Source organism: Tauraco erythrolophus, chromosome 8, assembly GCF_009769465.1.
Source record: "Tauraco erythrolophus isolate bTauEry1 chromosome 8, bTauEry1.pri, whole genome shotgun sequence".
Lineage (NCBI taxonomy): Eukaryota > Metazoa > Chordata > Aves > Musophagiformes > Musophagidae > Tauraco > Tauraco erythrolophus.
Window position 1 is genome coordinate 25852421 of NC_141472.1, and position 18898 is coordinate 25871318.

An 18898-nucleotide genomic window follows, 5' to 3' on the forward strand; every position below is an offset into this window, starting at 1 on the left:
GGGAAGTCTAATACCAACAAGTTATGGGTTGCTGCGCTCCTACCTGTACCTAGGTTCACTTTAAATTAGCTAGCTAAAATATGTTTACATGGTTAGGTTCGCATCCCTGACTGCACTCTAGCTATCTTGCAAGGACAGACTAGCACTCTGGATGCTATTCTATAGCAAAAATAGGGTGGCATAGAATTGAAAAAAAACAACTCAACCTTGATGAAAACTTCCAACTGAAAATTATAAAACAGAAATGCTAATCTGGAGTTTTCACAAATACTAAAATTTTAAGGACATAAAATAAAATAATTAACACACAAACCATTCAATATATATTTAGTAGTTCAGTGTTCCCTATGCGCTTTATATACTTGAACAATTTCCTAGCAATTATATAATGCTGAAATTAAAAAAAAATTCTCAGAATAATTAGTATAAACACATTTGAAAGAAGTAGTAATTTACAAATGTTTGTTTTTTTTCATTTTATCTCTACTTGGTTGCTTATCTTACCTCCCTTTTATATGTTGGCATCTGTATACCCTTTTGTGCTTCATTTAATTCTTTTAATTTGCTTTTCAGGGTTCTTATTTTATCTTCTTGGTTGGATATAATAGATATAAGCTTCCTTTCCTTTTGATTGTTTTTGTCCTCAAGTTGCTTCAACTTCATGCTCTCACTTTCTAACTGTTCCTAAAAAACAATTTTAGAAACATCAATACAATTAATAGAATCGAGGCTTCACTATTCAGCAGTCTGGAATAAGCTAAATTAAGCTTTTGCAACATAAGTAAGGGTCAGTCTTATTTATTACGTTATTAATTTTAAACCAGTTGTAACGACCTTCTACCACTACACATAGATGTAACTCATCACAGATGATTACTCAAAACAACTGTATGTTTGGTATTTCTGAAAGTCACATTAGTGTTCACAAAAAATAAAGACACTCTCTTCGTTCACTTACTATATAATTTACATTAACATTTTATGTACAACATATTTTATGTTCAATATATAAAATAACATTTCATTAATTTCAATCTCAAACAATTTTGAAGAAGGTGATATTCTCCAGCTACTTTAATTTTCCAGCAGACCCCAAAATATAATCATAAAATCTCTAAAGTTAGAAGGGACCCATAAAGATCATCAAGTCTAACTCCTTGCTCCCTGCAGGACTACCTGAAACTAAACCATATGACTAAGAGCGTCATCCAGACACTCCTTAACTCTGACAGGCTTGGTGCCATGACCACTTCCCTGGGGAGCCTGTTCCAATAATCGACCACTCTCTCCGTGAAGAATCTTTTCCTAATGTCCAATCTGAACTTTCCTTGACGCACCTTCATTCCATTTCCTCACATCCTATTGCTGGTCATCACAGAGAGATCAGCACCTTGCCCTCCACTGCTCCTCTCGAGGAAGTTGTAGACTGCAATGAGGTCACCCCTCAGCCTTCTCTTCTTCAAGCTGAACAAACCAAGTGATCTCAGCTGCTCCTCATAAGTCTTGCCCTGGAGGACTTTCACCATATTGGTTGCCCTTCTCTGGACATGCTCTTAACAGTTTGATGTCCTTCTTATATTGAGGTGCCTCAAACTGCACACGGTACTCGAGGTGGGGCTGCATCAGTGCAGTGTAGAGTGGGACAACCACCAACTTTGATCAGCCAGCTATGCTGTGCTTGATGCTCCCCAAGACATGGTTGGCCCTTTTGGCTGCCAGGGCACACCGCTGACTCATATTCAACTTGCCATCAACCCAAACCCCCAGATCTCTTTCTGTGGGGCTGCTCTCCAGCCTCTCATTCCCCAATTTGTATGTAAAACCAGGATTACATTGCAAATATTTCAATACTATAAAGATTTGTGAAATAAAAAGCAACGGCTGGCCCCATCTGGTAATTCATGGAATTTTTACATATGTGGACTTTTTGGTGGAATGAAGAAGCATATAATGACCATTTTTTTTAATATGCACAAAGATAGTCCTTGGCTAATTTTCAAGAAAATGGTTAAAAACTGTGGCTATGAAAACCTTATAGTTGTCAGTTTATGAAATCTATAGAAACATTGATCTTGAACTGTATGAAGTGTCACAAAAAGTAGCCTGATGCTCCATGTCTGTCTCTGCAAGAGAAGTAAGGCCAAAGGGTTAACGCTGCAAGAAGTAAGTGAAATAAAATGCAGTGAGATAGTCTGTAGACAGGTAGGGCAAGGTGAAAAGGAAAGAATGAAGTAAGTGCTTTTTCAAGAACATTTGTTTTATTGACAAATGAGACCTAAATAGGGTGAGGTTGTGGATTTGGAGATTAGGTAGGTAAGGGCTACTCTACTAGACAATGACAGCCATGTAGGGATGAGTCCAGAGCTGGTCTACAGAGACACTGGGAGGTTAAGAATGGATGTGTGTATATGCAGCTGACACAACAGTTTAGCCTCAAAAAGTTACACTACCTGGATTAAAAAAAAACACAGAAAAATGGCTTTGAAGACTTTTTTTTTTTTTTTTTAGTTTCAGTCATGACTTTGAATAGTAATCCTGTGGTAAGAGTTTCAACGCAACTCTGAACTGTGGTGGTATCTTAGGGATCCTGATGAAGCCTCTTCTTTTCAGTGGGTTCAAAACATTGTCTAAAAATGAGATTTTTCATTGTCTAAAAATGGGACTCCTCTCTCACCATCATCTGCAGATCTTACATATCCCATTCTTTCAACCTTTGAGTTGACAAGGTATTTCTGCTTCAGGTGTTGCTAACTCCTTAATCCTAACCCGTCTTTCATGCCTTGCACTTCTGGCAAGTGGCGTGGAGAATATACATACAGTCCTAGGACAGATCATGAAACACTTTCTATATTCTTCTACTGTGGAATCTGTATACAACATACTAGATAAGAATCCAGGGAAGCAGATGAGAAAAAAAAAACACAAACAGCAAAAAAGGAAAAAAAAGGAAATTTTTTTTTTTTAATAAAGTCCTGGAAACAAACAAACAAAGAAGACGACTGAAGATTTTAGGCTAAAGAACTCATACATCATCTTCTGTAATGGATGCTACAGCAGCTAGATTTCATTTTCTCAAACGGCACAAGAAGAACACCAGGAAGAACTGCAGTACTATGAGGCACAGAAAGTTCAAAGCAAGTTAAGGAAGTATCTGATGAATGAGAAGAGACAATCATATCTAGTGATGAGGGAAAAAAATAACAAATTATGTTAAGAGGAGATGGAGATGTGCATAGAAGTATTCTTAACAGATCTGAAAATACTTTGAAGAAAGTTATAGCAGGGCCAGATGCTGGACATAATTTTATAATTATATACCTTTCTATGTTTAATGACTACAAAGTCACAGTAGCTATAGTATGGGGAACTGCTTTTTGCCTTTCCAGGAATGGGACGACACTGATATTCTATGGCGTGAGTTCACAGACCCAAAGTTACCACAGAGTCATTATGGGTCACAGGGTTCCCAAACATTCCATGGTCAAATTCCCTTTCCCATTTAAAAAGCCAGTAGGATGCAATTTCTCCTGTGTTTTCCTTTAAAAATGATTTGCTGGAAATGCCAAAACCTAGGAAAAAGCTTCTATCAAACACAACACTTGCCCTGAAGAACAACTCCATCTTAAGGACAGTAAAACAACTCTTTCACTGAGCCTATGAGATGGCATGGATCTGCACACACATAATTTATCTGTTTGGGACTATTACAGCTCCAAATAACATGTGGGCTTTCAAAGCTTTCAGATAACTGGAGCACTGCAGTACTGGCCAGTGGTTCTCTTCCATTTCTCTTACATTCTCCTGCAGGAAGAGGGGACAAGATTTAAGCAAGGAGTGAGAAAAGCCATGTGAGAAGAGCAATGTAACACGTTGCGATGAAGATATATCAATACATACTGATGAAAATGATCATTCTTGTGCACCAGCAGGATATCACACCAGGAAAAACACTGGAGAAATGATTACACCTTTTGGGATCTTTCAATAACACAGACTGTCATAGCTTGATGATCTTACAGTTTCTAAGACTGACTGAGTTTGGGGGCTTGCAACAATGTGGTAGCATTTATAAACTGGCTGAAGTTTGTAAAGCTAATGCCATGACAAATAAGTATGTCACAGAGGTCATACCTGCTCAGTTGAGTACTTGGACACACAATGGATCTTTTAAGCATGCTGGTATTAGCAGCCAGCAAAGAGGTTACACCTGTGTTATGAACAGGTCAATGTTTTTTCTTTTGGAGAGGGCTTTATAGGATCAGAGGATAATTCAAGTTGGAAGTGACCTCAAGGGTTCTCTAGCTCCTAATCAAACCATGATCAGTTATGATGTCAGATCAGGTTACTCAGTTTGGTCTTCAGTTCTCCAAGGATGGAGACTGCATAACCTCTCCAAGTAACCTTTTCCAATGCCTGGCTGTCCTCATGGTGAAAAGTTTTGCCTTATATCCAGGCTGCACCTTTCATGTTTTAACTGCCCATTGTGTTTCATCTTCTTGCCATGCACCATCGTTAAGAGTCTGGCTCCATCTGCCCAATAACCTCAACGTAGGTATTAGAAAGCTATTAGCTGCCCCTGAAGCCATCTCTTCTCCAGGCTGGACAGGTCCAGTTTCTGCAGCTACTTCTCATGGGGTGTGTACTCAAGCCCACAACTATCTCAGTGGGGCCTTTGCTGAACTTACTCTGGTTTATCAATGTCTTTCCTGTGCTGGTGATCCCCAAACCGATGTAGTAGTCTAGATACAGTCCAATGAATGCTAAATAGAGGGAGATACTCGCTTCCCTGGGTGTGCTAGCTGTGCTCCTGTTAAAACAGGCCAGGAGGCTGTTGCCCTTCTTTTCTGCCAGGACACACTGCTGGCTCATGTTCAGCTTGCTGTCTAACAAGACCCCAGCTCCTTTCCAGCAGAGCTGCTCTACAGCCAGTTGGTCCCCAGACTGCACTGTTGCAAAGGCAGATCCTTTTATTTTTCCCTGTAGTGTGCTATAATGACCTGTTTCAGTGGCTTCCTAGAATTAACAGTCAGATGGTTTCAAGGAAAAATACTGTTCAGCTGATGAACTCCTCTTAAGTGGTCTCAGGGAATATTAACTGCAACTTTTAACAATTTAACCACAAACTCTTCTTTATTATTGGGTAGAGATAGCTTAAGCAGATGACGCAGTAAGAAAAAAAGGCTATCGATACCAGAATTTCCTGTATCAGGTAGCAGGGCCTAACTAATCCTACTGCATACATCACACCAGCAGCAAAGAAAAGCTAAATGCATAAAATTGTCAGCTAGCACAAAACCAGGAAGTACAGCTTTCTTTGCATCAAAGATAGGAAACAAAGTGACACTTGAGAAGCTGGTATTGACTGGAGCGTGCAACTTTACAAGACTGCTGCAGTAGCTGCTCTTAGTTACTTAAGTCATTTTAGCACCGTAATTTTGAGCACAAAGATGACTACCATCCACCTGCCAGTCCTCTGCTTATGTCCTGCACAAAAAAAACCTAAACATTTATTGCAGGATGAACAGTTTTCTATACCATATGCGTCATTTGCTCCTGACACACAGTTTCCTCCCCTTTTTCCATGGCACAAGAAATTCTGATCAACAAACTCCACACTGAGGTTCTTGACCCAGGAAAATATGAACATGCTTTCTTGTCACCAGTATTTACTTTAGCTTCATGTTTTACGGAGTTTACAAGGACTCTGATGTCTGACTCTGCACTAAAAACAGCATGTAGAAGAAACTTTACTTGACATTGTCTAATCTTGCTTACTAAAATTTTCTGTTTGCTGGGCGGCTTTGGCTCTGAAACGGTAACTGGATCCACATTCTTCCTACTTAATATAAGTTTAGCCAGGCTGTACTCAAAAATAGGCAGCAATTTAGGTCTCTTTGGTCTCCTTGAGCGGGGGACTGAAAAAATCTCATAATCTTGTATATAGTTTGGTACTGACCACCAAGCCAACCAATCTGGTCCACTCACCTTTTTCAGTGAAGATGAATGTGAACAACAACAACAAAAAACATCCTATGACACACTGGCAACAGAATTTGACAACAGCTGGGAAAATACACAAGCATGACCACCTACTAGAAAACACAGAAAAGCTAACCCCTCCCTCATTTTAAACCTCTGAAATTTAAGCTCTAACCATGCAACTATCACAATCAATCCAGGATTTCTATTAACTTTACTGGAGGATGGAATATAGTCCACTAAGAAATCCCATTGGACTTAGCAAAAGACAGTTTCAATGGCTATTGATAAACCCAGGCACCTTCAGCCACAGGAGAGACTCTGAGTTTCAAGGAGGGACAGGAAGAAACAGCCACATTTTAACTTAAAGATCATAATCATAATTTATTATCTGGAACTGTGTATTTTGCAAGCCTGCAATTTTTGGTGGAGAAGTAGAATAAAGCAGTTAATGCAGTAGAAGACAATGGCTGTAGACATAATTGATTTGGTTTACAGTAGAATGTGGATTGAATATGATTAGAAAAATACAGGCTCGAATAGAATATTTGAGCTTCCAAACTTCAATAGCTGAAAAAGCCAATACTTTACTGAATTAGATACAAGACAACTACACTGGGTCAGTGACAGGATGATGGATTTTTGGTCTAACAGATGTCAAAATATGATGTCTAGGGAGGCGTACATGAAAACAGGAGGCATTCAAGATACATCCTTTAATGAATTCCCAGACCTTCTTAGTAATAGTTTCTGTGTATTTATTAACTCTTAACAAATTTATCTTCCATGAAGTTGTCCAGTTTTCCCTGGAAGCAGGAAGTTCCACTGGTTGACTACCTATTCTGTGAAGAATCAGCTGCTTTTGTTTTGGTTTTTTTTTTTGGAACATGGCACATCAATTTTTTTTTTTTTTTTCACTTTTACTTCATTTATTCAGAAAGACAGAGAAGTAAGAACTCTTAGGTTAACTTGATGTGGTCCTGGTGATTTGTTACTGTTAATTTTCCCGAACTTGTTCCATACATTCATTCCATGCAGTTTATCTTTTTATCTACCATACACCAAAAGTACTACATTAAAAAAATGCAAAAACTGGCAGCTGCCATAAAAGCATATAAAGCATTTATCACAATAGAATTAATTTTCTGTCTTCAACAGGAAGTTTGGGTTATATGGTTCTCCTCTCGAGTCTATTCAATAAATGAGGACTTGTGTACAGAGACTGTTGTGCATCTCCACTCACAGCCAGCCCACGAATGGCGTGGCCAAGACGCAGCCAGAGCCCACAGAGCTGTGTGTACCTGTGCTGTGCTGTCTGGACACCTTTGTATCACTCTTGCCAAATTAGTGGAAGCTTGCTATGCACAACACCAGACATTAGGGTCCTCCTTATATTGGAGGGATGGTGCAATGATATCCAAGTGCCTCTATATAAGCCAGCCTTTGTCCAGTCAAACGTTTTCCTCAAGCTCCATGCTCTCAATGCTTAGAGTAAGAGAGCAACGACATTCCCAATAACGGGAGTATAGAGTAGGCTGGGTCAACCTGACTTTGCATGGGTTTAGATCTCTACTGATCCCCTCTGAAAAGACCTTATTTGTACAGCACTGTGCCTGGGTTTTAGTGCAGACAGACTGTATAGTCGAGAGTTGATTCTGCATGGACTTATATCAGAAATATTTCTGTTCATGGCACGGATGAAGCAAAATCCAGATGAACTACCTATTGCTGAGAGGTAACTGCAATAACTGACTACACAAAAAAACTCGGATAAAGACAAATAACTTATATTCCGTTAAGAAAACAGCCCCTGAAATAATGATTCCAGCTTCTCATGCATTGCCTGTAATCTTCTGTATAGATCATACAATTTCTCAGTGTTTCCCCATGAGAAGAGCAGATAACACAACTTCCTTTCTTCTACTCATTATATGACTACGTTACTTAAAATTATTGTCCTCGAGCAAGCATTGAGAAACAAAAGTACGAAAATGTTAGACTTGATCAGGTCTCCATGTGCAACCATAAGATATAATTTTTATCCAACTCAAGACAGAGAAATGCAAAAATATGCAAAGATGTTCCATCAAAGAATTAACCCTTCAGCTGAGTTTTACTTCAAATAAACACAAAGACTAGGAGAGAAATGACATCTTACGATTACAGATTCTAGTGTAGAAAAATGATATAAAGACTATTTTGAATTAAAAAAAAGTGTATATAAATGTTTGGTAACAGTACGTTTAAAACGTTGGCAAAGGCTTAGTCTCAAATGAGATTCTTTCAAGATAATTAAGCAACTATCAGTAATCCAATAAAATTATTTTTAAAGTAACATTTCTGATTAAAAAAATGCATTTCTGTGAATTTAGCACAACTAATTTGTTTAGAGCTTAGGTTTAGGAGAAAAATCCTGAAATTAATTCTTTTTAAACCCAATGCCTTATTTTGCTAAGTGCCTTTTTACAACCCTTACAGGGTCCCTGCTATGGAGATTCATATTCAAAAATAAGAGATTTTATGTTACAAGACAGTTCTCAAAAAACACAATAGGATGACATGATAAGAACAATGCGACTTTCTGCATCTCCGTCACTGTCTTTGCTCAATATACAAAATTCATTCAAGGTCTTTCCTATCTATTCTGCACTATTGCTTTACTCTTATTCCTGTTACTCTCAACAGGCTGCAGTGAAAATCCCAGTGTTAGTTCAGTGAAGAAGTGCAGAAGAGACATCATATTCAAACTGGCTATTTAAAAAAACCCAAACAAATCATCAGCATCTCCAGAGCAATGGATAGTTCACTTTCCACTCCATCACACTTTTGTTGAGTACAGATTCTCCATTTCTTGCAAAAATACACAGACTGGTTGCAATGTGAAAAGGTCTTGTGAAAGAAAGATAAAGCCCCTTCTTGACCACTGTTTTGGCAGGTTAAGAAATAAATAAGCAAGAAAGTTCCTACTTTATGGTCAAAACTATTCTAGGCAGCTCGATGGCCAAACAGTGATTGCACTGGAAAGGATCACGTAGAAAGATGCTTAGTTCATGTAAGTAGACCGCAGCGGCACAACACCACAACACTCATCCACTTCAGGTGAGGATCTTGTATTAGACAAAGTGCAGTTCAAAGGCATCAGTAAAAATCTTACTTATCTCTTCAGGTTCTTATAGTGTAATCATAGCAAAAACGTGATCTTGTGTTAAACATACTTCAGGCAATCATACCTTTAAGAGTTTTTCTCTTTGTTTTGCTACGTTCAGTTTTTCAGAGAGCTGGCTGAAAGATAAATTGGAGGTTTCAATGTCTTCATGCATCAGAATGTAGGGATGCACATTACCTTAAAAAAAAAACAACAGCTGATTGTCATTGCATTCTTCTCCAGCCAGCTTCTAATTACAAGCAAAATTAAAAGAAGCTAGGCTTATATCAACTTTATTTTGTTTGAGCAAGCCTTCATATTAAACAAGCAAGAGAAGCCCAATTCTGTGCTTAGAGACAATGCAAGAATAAACCAGCAATAAAGAATGCACATATATTCTTAAAAATAAAAGCCAACCACTTTGCTAGTATTTATGAAAACCAGGAGTGTTAGGCTAGTGTGAATAAATATTTAATGAGCATGGCAGATTAACACATGGTTACTTTGACTCTTTTCTCTTATTTGTGTAATACAGTCAAACAGTGGAAAATTATCCATCCATGACTATTTGATTTGAAGGAGAATTACCTGCTTATAAAGCTTTGGTTATCCAATAAGATTAGCGTGACAAGACCATCTAACACAAAAGACATATAACCGTAGCACTCGCATCCGGAACAACCTGAGCTAAACTTATTAACAGATAATTGTAAAATTAATATGTAACTTTTTTTTTAATTCTAGTGAATTATTTGAACCCATATTTTCATAACTTTTATTTGCTTCAGTGTAAGCAGGTTCTACTTCTCAAGAAAATCTCACAATTTCTTGAAAAGGATAAAGAGAGACCTCAGAAGTGTTGCATTTTATAAATAGATTTTGAAACTGCCATTTGTGTTAACTTTCACGTTCACAGGAAAGTATGATACTGCTTTGAGAGATGTATATTGTAAAAACTGAAGCAACAAAGTCAGAACTATTCATCAATGCAACACAGCATAAAAAAAATAACATGCAAACTGGAGTACATACCTCTATTAGCATTCAGAGCAGCTAACTGTGATTTCAGTTTTGCAATAATGCTGTTTTGAAGCTCTATCTTTTCCTGCTGTTCATGTATTTGCTGCATGTAGCTTTCCGTCTGCAAATATAATTTAATTAGCATTAATCTTACTCTGTTTTGACTGAGGGTCTCCTATCTGGCACATAAAAAGCCGCTCTGATATTTAAAGATAATTGTAGTTGTGGACTTCTGAGTGAAAACCTAACTACAGTCACCTTTAGCAAAACCATATTTTTGAGACTGCCCTGATTAGAAAAGATATTATAGGAAATAAATACTGATTTTCAGTAGCTGTTTCAACTGTGGCAGTTGTAAAGGACAGGATAACTTTTAAGTATAGGATGCTTCATTCATAGCCATGGAACATATCAGGTTTAAAATTAGAATTTTAGAATTCCTCAGAGTGCTGGTCAATTAGTTTATCTATAAAAAAGACGTAATTTCTTCTTCCCTCATATTTTCTAAAAAATAAATGATACAAACATAGGCTTTCAAAAAAATAGATTTTAAATGGAAAACAACAACATTGCTTATTCCATGCAACAGATATTTTGTAAATAACTTTAATAGCCTATGAACAGAGTTTTGCTGGTTCCATTGAATGTAGTAGACTTGTTTTCCTAGCCTAGAAAATGGTGTGTGTGTGGGGGGGGAGGCGAGCGAGGAGGCAGCCCTTCATCTAGCCATACTCCATTTCATGCTACAAACAGGCCATACAGACTCTAACAAGACGGCTGACTTTTGACCGAAGCGTGTAAATACTGTGAGACAGCCAGCTGATTGAACAAATGGTCAGGTGGCAGGAAGATGCTAATATTCAAAAACTAAAATTTCATTAGCACATCCCTAATGTTGCAGTTGTGGTAGTGCTAAAAGCAAGCAAGAAAACTTGTGAATTCCCAGCAAGGAAACTTACAGGAACGCTCTGAATTTTTCTGAAATTAAGAATATGTCTATTACTGAACAGGTCACGACCTGGAACAAGACTAGGCATTGTTTTCACATCTATTCATAGTTTATCCGTACTGCTATTTAATTCTCAAATCTCAGTCACATTTAAATTCCACACCCCTCTACTGCCCAATGTGTTTATCTGTAAAGCAGGCGGGAAAAAATCTACATGCAAAATTTATTTTAAAAGGCCAGGTAGTAGTTGTACTATAAGAGCTTATTTAAAAAAAAAAAAAGTGATCAAAGAGCAGTACACTCCAGCAGCTATAAGAGACCTCATGAAGCAGAAAAATCACTGAGAACCAAATTGAAAATGTACAACAGCAATGTCTTGTCAACACTTCTGTACAGAGCACAGACATGACAGCTAAAACAGACAGAAGAGAAGATGCTTTTGACAGCCAGTGTGCACAAATTATTCCTTGAGTCAGATGGCAGCAACAAGTTACCAACTAGAAGATCTGCATGACAACCAACCATCCATCTGTATCAAACACCATCTGGCCGAGATGACTCTGGCTTCTGTGTGCTTGACATGGCTCCCAGCTCTAGAGACTGGCAAAACAAGTGGCCTATCGGTAACTTAAGTAGTAAACTGTTAACAACAGAATGGTGGACAATCCAACAATGTGTGAAGGCCACACAACGAACAGAGGAAGTTAAGAGAGTAAAGCACTGTACAAAGGTCATTCAAAAACCAGGAGTTTGGTTAAAAAACCTGAAACACAACACAAATTAAAACCCCCCAACTCAATATAGTATCAACTCTTCTTGGAAAAATATTTTGTTCTCTTCTAGGTCATGAAATCCAACTACTGAAAGTTTGATTAGGACAAAGATTTGAACACGTAGCAGTCCTTTATGAAAGGCTTTCATTTTTAATTTCTGAACCAGAGAAAATCAAGAGAGAAACCCTGGAAGCATTTAGTTCACGTAACACTGACAATCTCACACACTTCTCTGGTTTTCTTCCATAGACTTTAGAAGGGCTATCTGACCTTGATGTCTTGTTTCTTGGGCAGAAGTTTTTTTCCTGTACTGTCAGATGACCCAGGAGTACTAACGTGACTGGTTTTCCTTCAAATAATTAATTGTTCATGGTAAGAGACAGAATTTAAAAGATTCCCAAACATTCTAAAACATGTTGCCTTTTGTTAAGTGAGTTGCAATTTCAGCACAAACGTATTGACACGCTGCTGGTGCTTGTTAAGTACAGAAAACGCTACAGATTTGCACCAGCACTGCTGCAGCAGACTATGAACGGAGACAGATCGCACAGTGGATGACTGCACACATGACTGACTTGATACCTGTCCTGCACTGCCTTGGCTAGTTTATTTTGCCATGCAAGGAGATGGCAAGATTGTGCCCAGCTATCAGAATATTCTCTAGTAGACCTTTCCTTCCTCCCAATTCTACTATTGCTTCCATAACTTGACATTGAGTGTGGTTCATCTGTCCCTGAACAAAGTCCCAGCCTACCAGTTCTGGTATCAGAAAGTCCTGTAGCATCAAAAACATTCAAACCTTCCTGTAACAGAGGTTCCACTGCGGGGCAGAATATGCATGATAAAATAAGTATGACAAAGCCCAAAACTGATAGCTTTGCAATATGCTGGCATACATACCAAGAAGTCCTAGAAGGATTTTGGCTGAAGTACTGTATTCTACAAGACTAAGTAAAAATTCAAGGGTGCTCCTTACTGGTCAGAATGTCTCTAGAGAATCTTTCTGTTACTTCATAATTACAGAATAATTGTACCAATGATTATTTTCAAAAAATCAATACTCATTCTAATAATTTTAATTAAGTTTGCTGTATATGTTTCAACACACATACTCTGTTGTCCTAATAGCTTGCACAGTGCCTAACATACTAGTCTTTGACATTTGCATCAAGTAAACTAGTAATTCATATGGCATATCTTCCTATTAACACAAAAAATAAGTAATTTTTTAATAAAGCAAATTAAATTTCAAAAAGTTCTTCATTAAAGCTAGGTAAATTTTATATACATCTTTGCTGTTTACATTAAAAGACTTCATTAATCTTCCAAAACAGACAACAGTTCTCTCGCCTTTAAAACTAAAAAAAAAAAAAAAAAATTAAAGGTCAAAAACCTGAAACCCACCTACTACATTCACAGCCTCATGAGTTACTCTGCAGTGTACTGGCCTGGTTTCCTAATGGCAATTTCCAACTTTAACGCGTGCACTAAAGCGCGCATAGCTAAAGTGAAACTGAAATCTGCATGTACCACATTCCCCACGGGAAGGAGGGCTTTAAAGATACGGTTCAGAACCCAACACATACTTTTTGCTGTAGTTCTTTCACAGCATGGTCCCTATCCATGCATGCTTGCCGATAGGCTTCATAAGCTTTGTTAAGCTGCTCTCCAATGTTTTTGTCCATAATTCCCAATGTTGTTTCATCACTGAAAAGATGGTCAAGTTAACAGACCTGAAAAGTAATCACAAGGAAAAAGAGAGAATGCTAAGAAACAGAAGCAGGTAACTAAAATCACATATAACATGACTTGTATTAATATCAAATTCAAGTAATATGTGCAGTACGTTTGAGCATTAACTCATGTAATAGTTTGAACTATAGCTCTGCTCACCTCAATATCTAATTTTACGTCCAAGGATAGGTTTAAAAAAAAAAAAACGAATAAAAGCAGGTTAACTCTGAATCAAATTCTGGATGTACACAATGTGTAAATGTATGTGTAGTTACAGAGCTTGAGGACTGAGACTTAAAATTGGTGCAGATCACCAGTTACCTGATTTTACAACATTTCCTATAGTTTAATGTTGACTAAATTGTGAAATAACAGATAGCATTAAAAAGAAAACAAACCAAAACAAGACTCAGCTTTTGGCATTAAGTAATAAAAAGATAAAAGCTCAGTGACGTCAGGTCACATGGACCTATCCTATTCTATGCCATTTGAAAATGGCAATGCAAGCAACACTACAAAGTGAATTAAAACATCTTTCATCTAAAAATCAGCAATACCAACCAGTAAGAATTAGCAAGACTGAGACGTTTTCACACAATACTACCAGCTTTTTACACTTTCTGAACAATTTCAATAACAATTCCTGAAACTACAGCTCATGAACTTTGACACATAAGACTACAACACTATTGAACGTCACAGACTTCAATTTCAAGACAGTGAACTTTGCAAACACAGATCCTTTGCTTCTATAGTAATATATGACATGAATTTTAAGATCAAAATTTATCACAACGTAAGTACAGTAGAGAACAGGTTAGTGAAGTCTCAAAAAAACCCAACCCCAAAGTACCAGCATTAAGGAACAAAACATCAGTAAATCTCCTCTCCTTATATTTAAAGCGTGGTTACCTCACAGCACACAGTATGGACAGCCACTATCAGCTCTCACTGTCTTCTGCAATTATGCATAAATCACAGATACTCTCAAGGAAAGTGGTGCAGTCAGAAGAGGATAAGCCAAGCAAGAAGGGCACGAGGATAACTTGTCTTGGACTCTGGTCAAAATTCTAAGGATTGCAGCTTGAAGCTTTTGTTTGTGTTTTCTTGCACTTGATTATCTTCCATATCATTAAGCCTGAATACAGAAATGTGGTTTCACTCTCCTAGAAAGTGCAACAGACTACTGTATGGATGTCGCACCTTTTCGTCCTGCAAACTTTATTTTAATGATGTCTGCATATTGCAAAAGCAATTGTATCTCAACTCCAGCATGGCTGTACTTTAGTAGTGACAAAGTGAATTCTTGAACAGCTTGGAATCATTTAGGGATCCTTTAACGTAAGAAGTATTACTGATACGCAAGTTTCTACGTTTTGTGTAAAACATCTGCATTGTTTCATATGAAAGTTGCTTTTTGTTTTGATTTCCTAAACATCCATTCCGTAGTTTACAATCTCAGGTCCATGCATGCCATCTCAAAGCACTGTTAGTAACACAGGCTACTTCATCCACCCCCTTCCTTCCCCGAAGAGTATCCATCCACCAACTGGAGTATTCAAATACCTGGGGCTTATCTTTAACAAATGGGTAGGCATTTTTTCAGTTTCAAATGAAGGACTGTTTTATGTAGTTCAATGAATAAAATCCGATATTAGAGCTGCTGCAGGGGCAGGTATTGTTATGGCTGAAAGTGATTGAAAGTGTGCTCTCACATTCTTTTAAAACTTGCAGAGTATGCACTGATGTTGATTTTGTACTTTTCTGGAATTCTCCAGAGACACTTGTAACAAATTACCTAGTAAATGGCAATGTCCTGTATATACAAAAGGTAACTTCAAAAAAATGAGCGCAATGGGATTTAAAAGAGTATGTTCAGCTGCTAATAGAAGGAATGGGGTCCAGCTCCATATAACTCACAGTTCACAGAAAATGAAGGCATTAATTTCACTCATGCAAATTCGAATCTCGGTTTGAAAAACAGTATTTAAAATTTATACCTAGCTTCCAGTTTTTTACTTACTGATTGATTGAGACTGTGAGTATTAACAAAGAGTTCTGCTCTTATTTGGATTGCTGGTATCAAAAGTAATTGATCCAACAGGCAGAATTGTAGGACTGCACCTGATTTTATAATTGGTGGGGAAAAATAAGGAGAATGGTAGCTAATTTACTAGTAGCTCACTAAAATCCAGACTCCATGCAGTAAGAAAGGGGCAATAAAAGTCATTACTAGTGACACTTTAAAATGAAACTATAACTAGAGGAATTTGTCCTCTACTCCCCCATACCCTAGATGCTCATTTCTGCTTCCATCTCACCCTTCCCTTTCTGCCAACACAAGCAGCCTTACTGTAAACTGTATCAGCAAACTGATGCAGCTTAAAACTAAATGCTAAAGGTGTTTTTGCTGTGTTAGTTTTAATGCAGATCAGCTCCACAGACCACTTCAAATGGCATGACAACACAAGGAAGCGCCAGCACAGGAGCAGAAAACACCAGCGAAAGGCAGAGAGAACTCCTGTATTCAATGGCAGCATTGGCTTTGAAATTGTAACATGGAGTCATGGTTATGTAACAGTGACGTAAGTCTGTACTGCCACAGAAAGGATACTCCTGCCTTCCCCCATTTCTGGCCATGTATTTTTGCCACTTACTTGTACCAGTATTAGCATTTCTGTGCTACACAGCTGAGTATGCCAAAGTAGCTCCCTACTTCCCCCAAAAAAGCAACAACAAACCCCCTAAAAAAACAACCCCAAAATTAAAACTGGAGCTTGCTCACTGCGAGGCTGCTGGAGCACTACTACCAACGCAAGGAGGCAGTGGGAACATGAGACTAGCCGTGGGCAGGACTGCCGCAGTCTAGATTTAGATTGGATTAAACTACTCTGTAGTCACACCCCAAGTTGCCTGCTGCTGGAATAAATAACTGCTGCTTATGTTATCTATCTCATATCCAGAACTCCTTGCAGTTAGAAAAACTGGCTCCTTTTCCTGCGTCTCCTCCATAGGCATCAATATTTATCAGGGAATTTGCCAACTGTTCCTTGTCATTTACTCTTCTTCCTACATCCAGTTAGAAGGAAAAAAACCCAGAAACAACAACCCTAAAATAAAAAACCAAAACAAAACAAAGCCCACCAAGCCCTAAAACAAATATCCCCACTATTTTAATCAGGTTTAATTATGCTGTATCCATAGAGCAACTGGAACACATTCAGCCTGATCAAGTTGACAACCCTGATCTTTAGCAACTGACATTCTAGATATTCATTAGATCCTGAAGACTTTCACAGTTACTAACAGCAATATGTGGTCAGACATGCTGCATTTACTCTAACAGGGACAGGATTAGAGAAAGAGATTAACTCCAGTTTGTCTGATGAGGGATCCTGTAAATGTGAGTACCTCCGAGTGCTGTGGTGCCAGAGCTATGGCAATGAGAACGAGAATTTCATCTTTGAGTAAAGACTTGAACCCTGGAAAACAACTGGGTGTAGCAAATGTTGCAAGGTGAGCTTTTAAGTTAACAAACCCACGGAAACCTGCAGGCACTCTTAAAATACTTGCTTCAAATGAGAAGCATTTTGCTGATATAGGTGGGGAAAAAAAGCTCAGTAATATGAATTGCCTATGAGTCAAAAGCCAAAAAAGCCCCAACACAAAGATTAGCCAACATACTACTGCATATGTCCTGAAATCCCAGCTCCACCAATTGCTACAGAAGCACATTTTGAATTTTCATAGTGCCTCAGAAAACACCGTAAATTCTGAAAAAAAGGTTTTAGCTAATCATGTGTATATACACATTCATTCATAATACACATGCCTACCTCTCATAGCTTCATATGAGAACATAGATGCCATCCAGAAGCAAGTGCTTCTCTACATGTTTCTGCTTTCAAAACAGCTTCTTCAATGGAAATATTTTGTAAGTTACACTGCCATCATCTTGGGAACTGGAAACCTGTTGAGGTAATAATTGGTGAGAGACTGACAGCTCCCTGCACTTTCGGTTTTCGTTTTTGGGTTGGTTGGTTTGGGTTGGTTTTTTTTTGGTGGTTGTTTTTTTCCTAATGGGCAAAATTCCTGCTTTGCCCGAGTGCGGGAAGAGCAGTAAAGACAGCAGCAGCCCCTAACGCCCCACCGGCGTTCCAGCTCGGAGCGCTCCGCGAAAAGAGACGAGGATCACCGGAGAGCCGGGGGTTTGCACCCGCCCCCCGCGCTGCGGCCGCCCCCGGAGACAGTTCACCTCCTGCTGCTGCTCCGCTCGCCGCCGTGGGCGATCGCCGCCCCGAGAGCGCCCGCGAACCCCGCGGCGGCGGTGACGGCGACACCCGCCGCGGCCCTTCCGCGCGCCCCCCGCCCCGCTCCCGCAGCCCGGCAGAGCGGCGCCGGGCGGAGAACCGGCGTCCCCGGGAGCGGACGGCGGAAGTGCGGAGGGGCCGGGCAGGGGCGGGCGCGGGGCCCGCCGCCGGCGCCACGGCCCGCACCGCAGCCCCCGCGGGCCGAGCGGCCGCCGCTCCCCGCGGAAGGGAGCGGAGCGCTTGGAAAAGCGACTCAGACTTACGAGCGCCTCACGGAACCCGCGGCCGCTCGCCGCTGCCCGAGCGCCGTAACCCAGGAACCAGAACTGACTTCCTGTCGTGCCTCTCCCCGCCCCGTGACGGGCCGACGGTCGGGTCGGGTCGTGTCGGGGCAGCGGCCGCCAGGCAGCGAGCCTTCCCCGGCGCAGAGCGGCACAAAGCCGGCCTCTGCGGCACCGGGCGAGGGTGAGCGGCTGCCGGCTCTCCTCCATCCGTCTTGCCGTGCCTTTGCTGCCTGCAGCCAGGCACCCGCGTCGAGCAGGGTCTGTGCTGCTCCTGAGTTCCACAGGTCCCTGCCCATGTCAGTCTTTCCATGATTCTGCGTGATTTTTAAATGGCAGTGCTTGTATTTGCAACGTAATTATACTTTTCATGCCCAGAGTGCTTCCTGTCTAAAGGGTCTTCAACTTTTGTAAAAGCGGCGTTTGGTGTAATGGTGGCGTTTTTTCCCTTGCATTTATTTCCTGCAGGTAATGAATTTTACAGATAACCATATAATGGAAATACACAGTTTTAGTTTTGCTACTGCTGCAAGCCCGTCTCTCTTTAGTGCACGTGCATGAGTACAACTTTTTTCCTGAAGGTGTGTGGGAGGGTGGGAGTTGATGGGAGAAAATGAGGTGTTTCTTACAGACATGCACAGGGTACAGTCACAGAGTGAGCAGCAGAGATGCATTACAAGTTTTGAATTAGCTTTAGAACCATCTCT

At 39.6% G+C, this 18898-nt stretch overlaps 1 protein-coding gene across 6 annotated transcripts in view; it reads right to left on the reverse strand.

Moving 5' to 3' along the window:
• Nucleotides 1–18228, reverse strand: part of TANK (TRAF family member associated NFKB activator) — a 29924-nt gene extending 11696 nt beyond the window's left edge. For 2 of the 6 annotated variants that reach the window (XM_086615523.1, XM_009989995.2), the window contains exons 1-5: nt 17437–17742; nt 13453–13599; nt 10157–10265; nt 9210–9322; nt 505–684 (exon numbers count right to left, since the gene is read on the reverse strand). In XM_086615523.1, the coding sequence (XP_086471649.1) occupies nt 505–684; nt 9210–9322; nt 10157–10265; nt 13453–13551 (501 nt within the window). In that variant the 5' untranslated portion in view covers nt 13552–13599; nt 17437–17742. The other 4 variants (XM_086615524.1, XM_086615525.1, XM_086615526.1 and 1 more) reach the window with 4 other exon arrangements.
• Nucleotides 18229–18898: the final 670 nt, after the last annotated feature.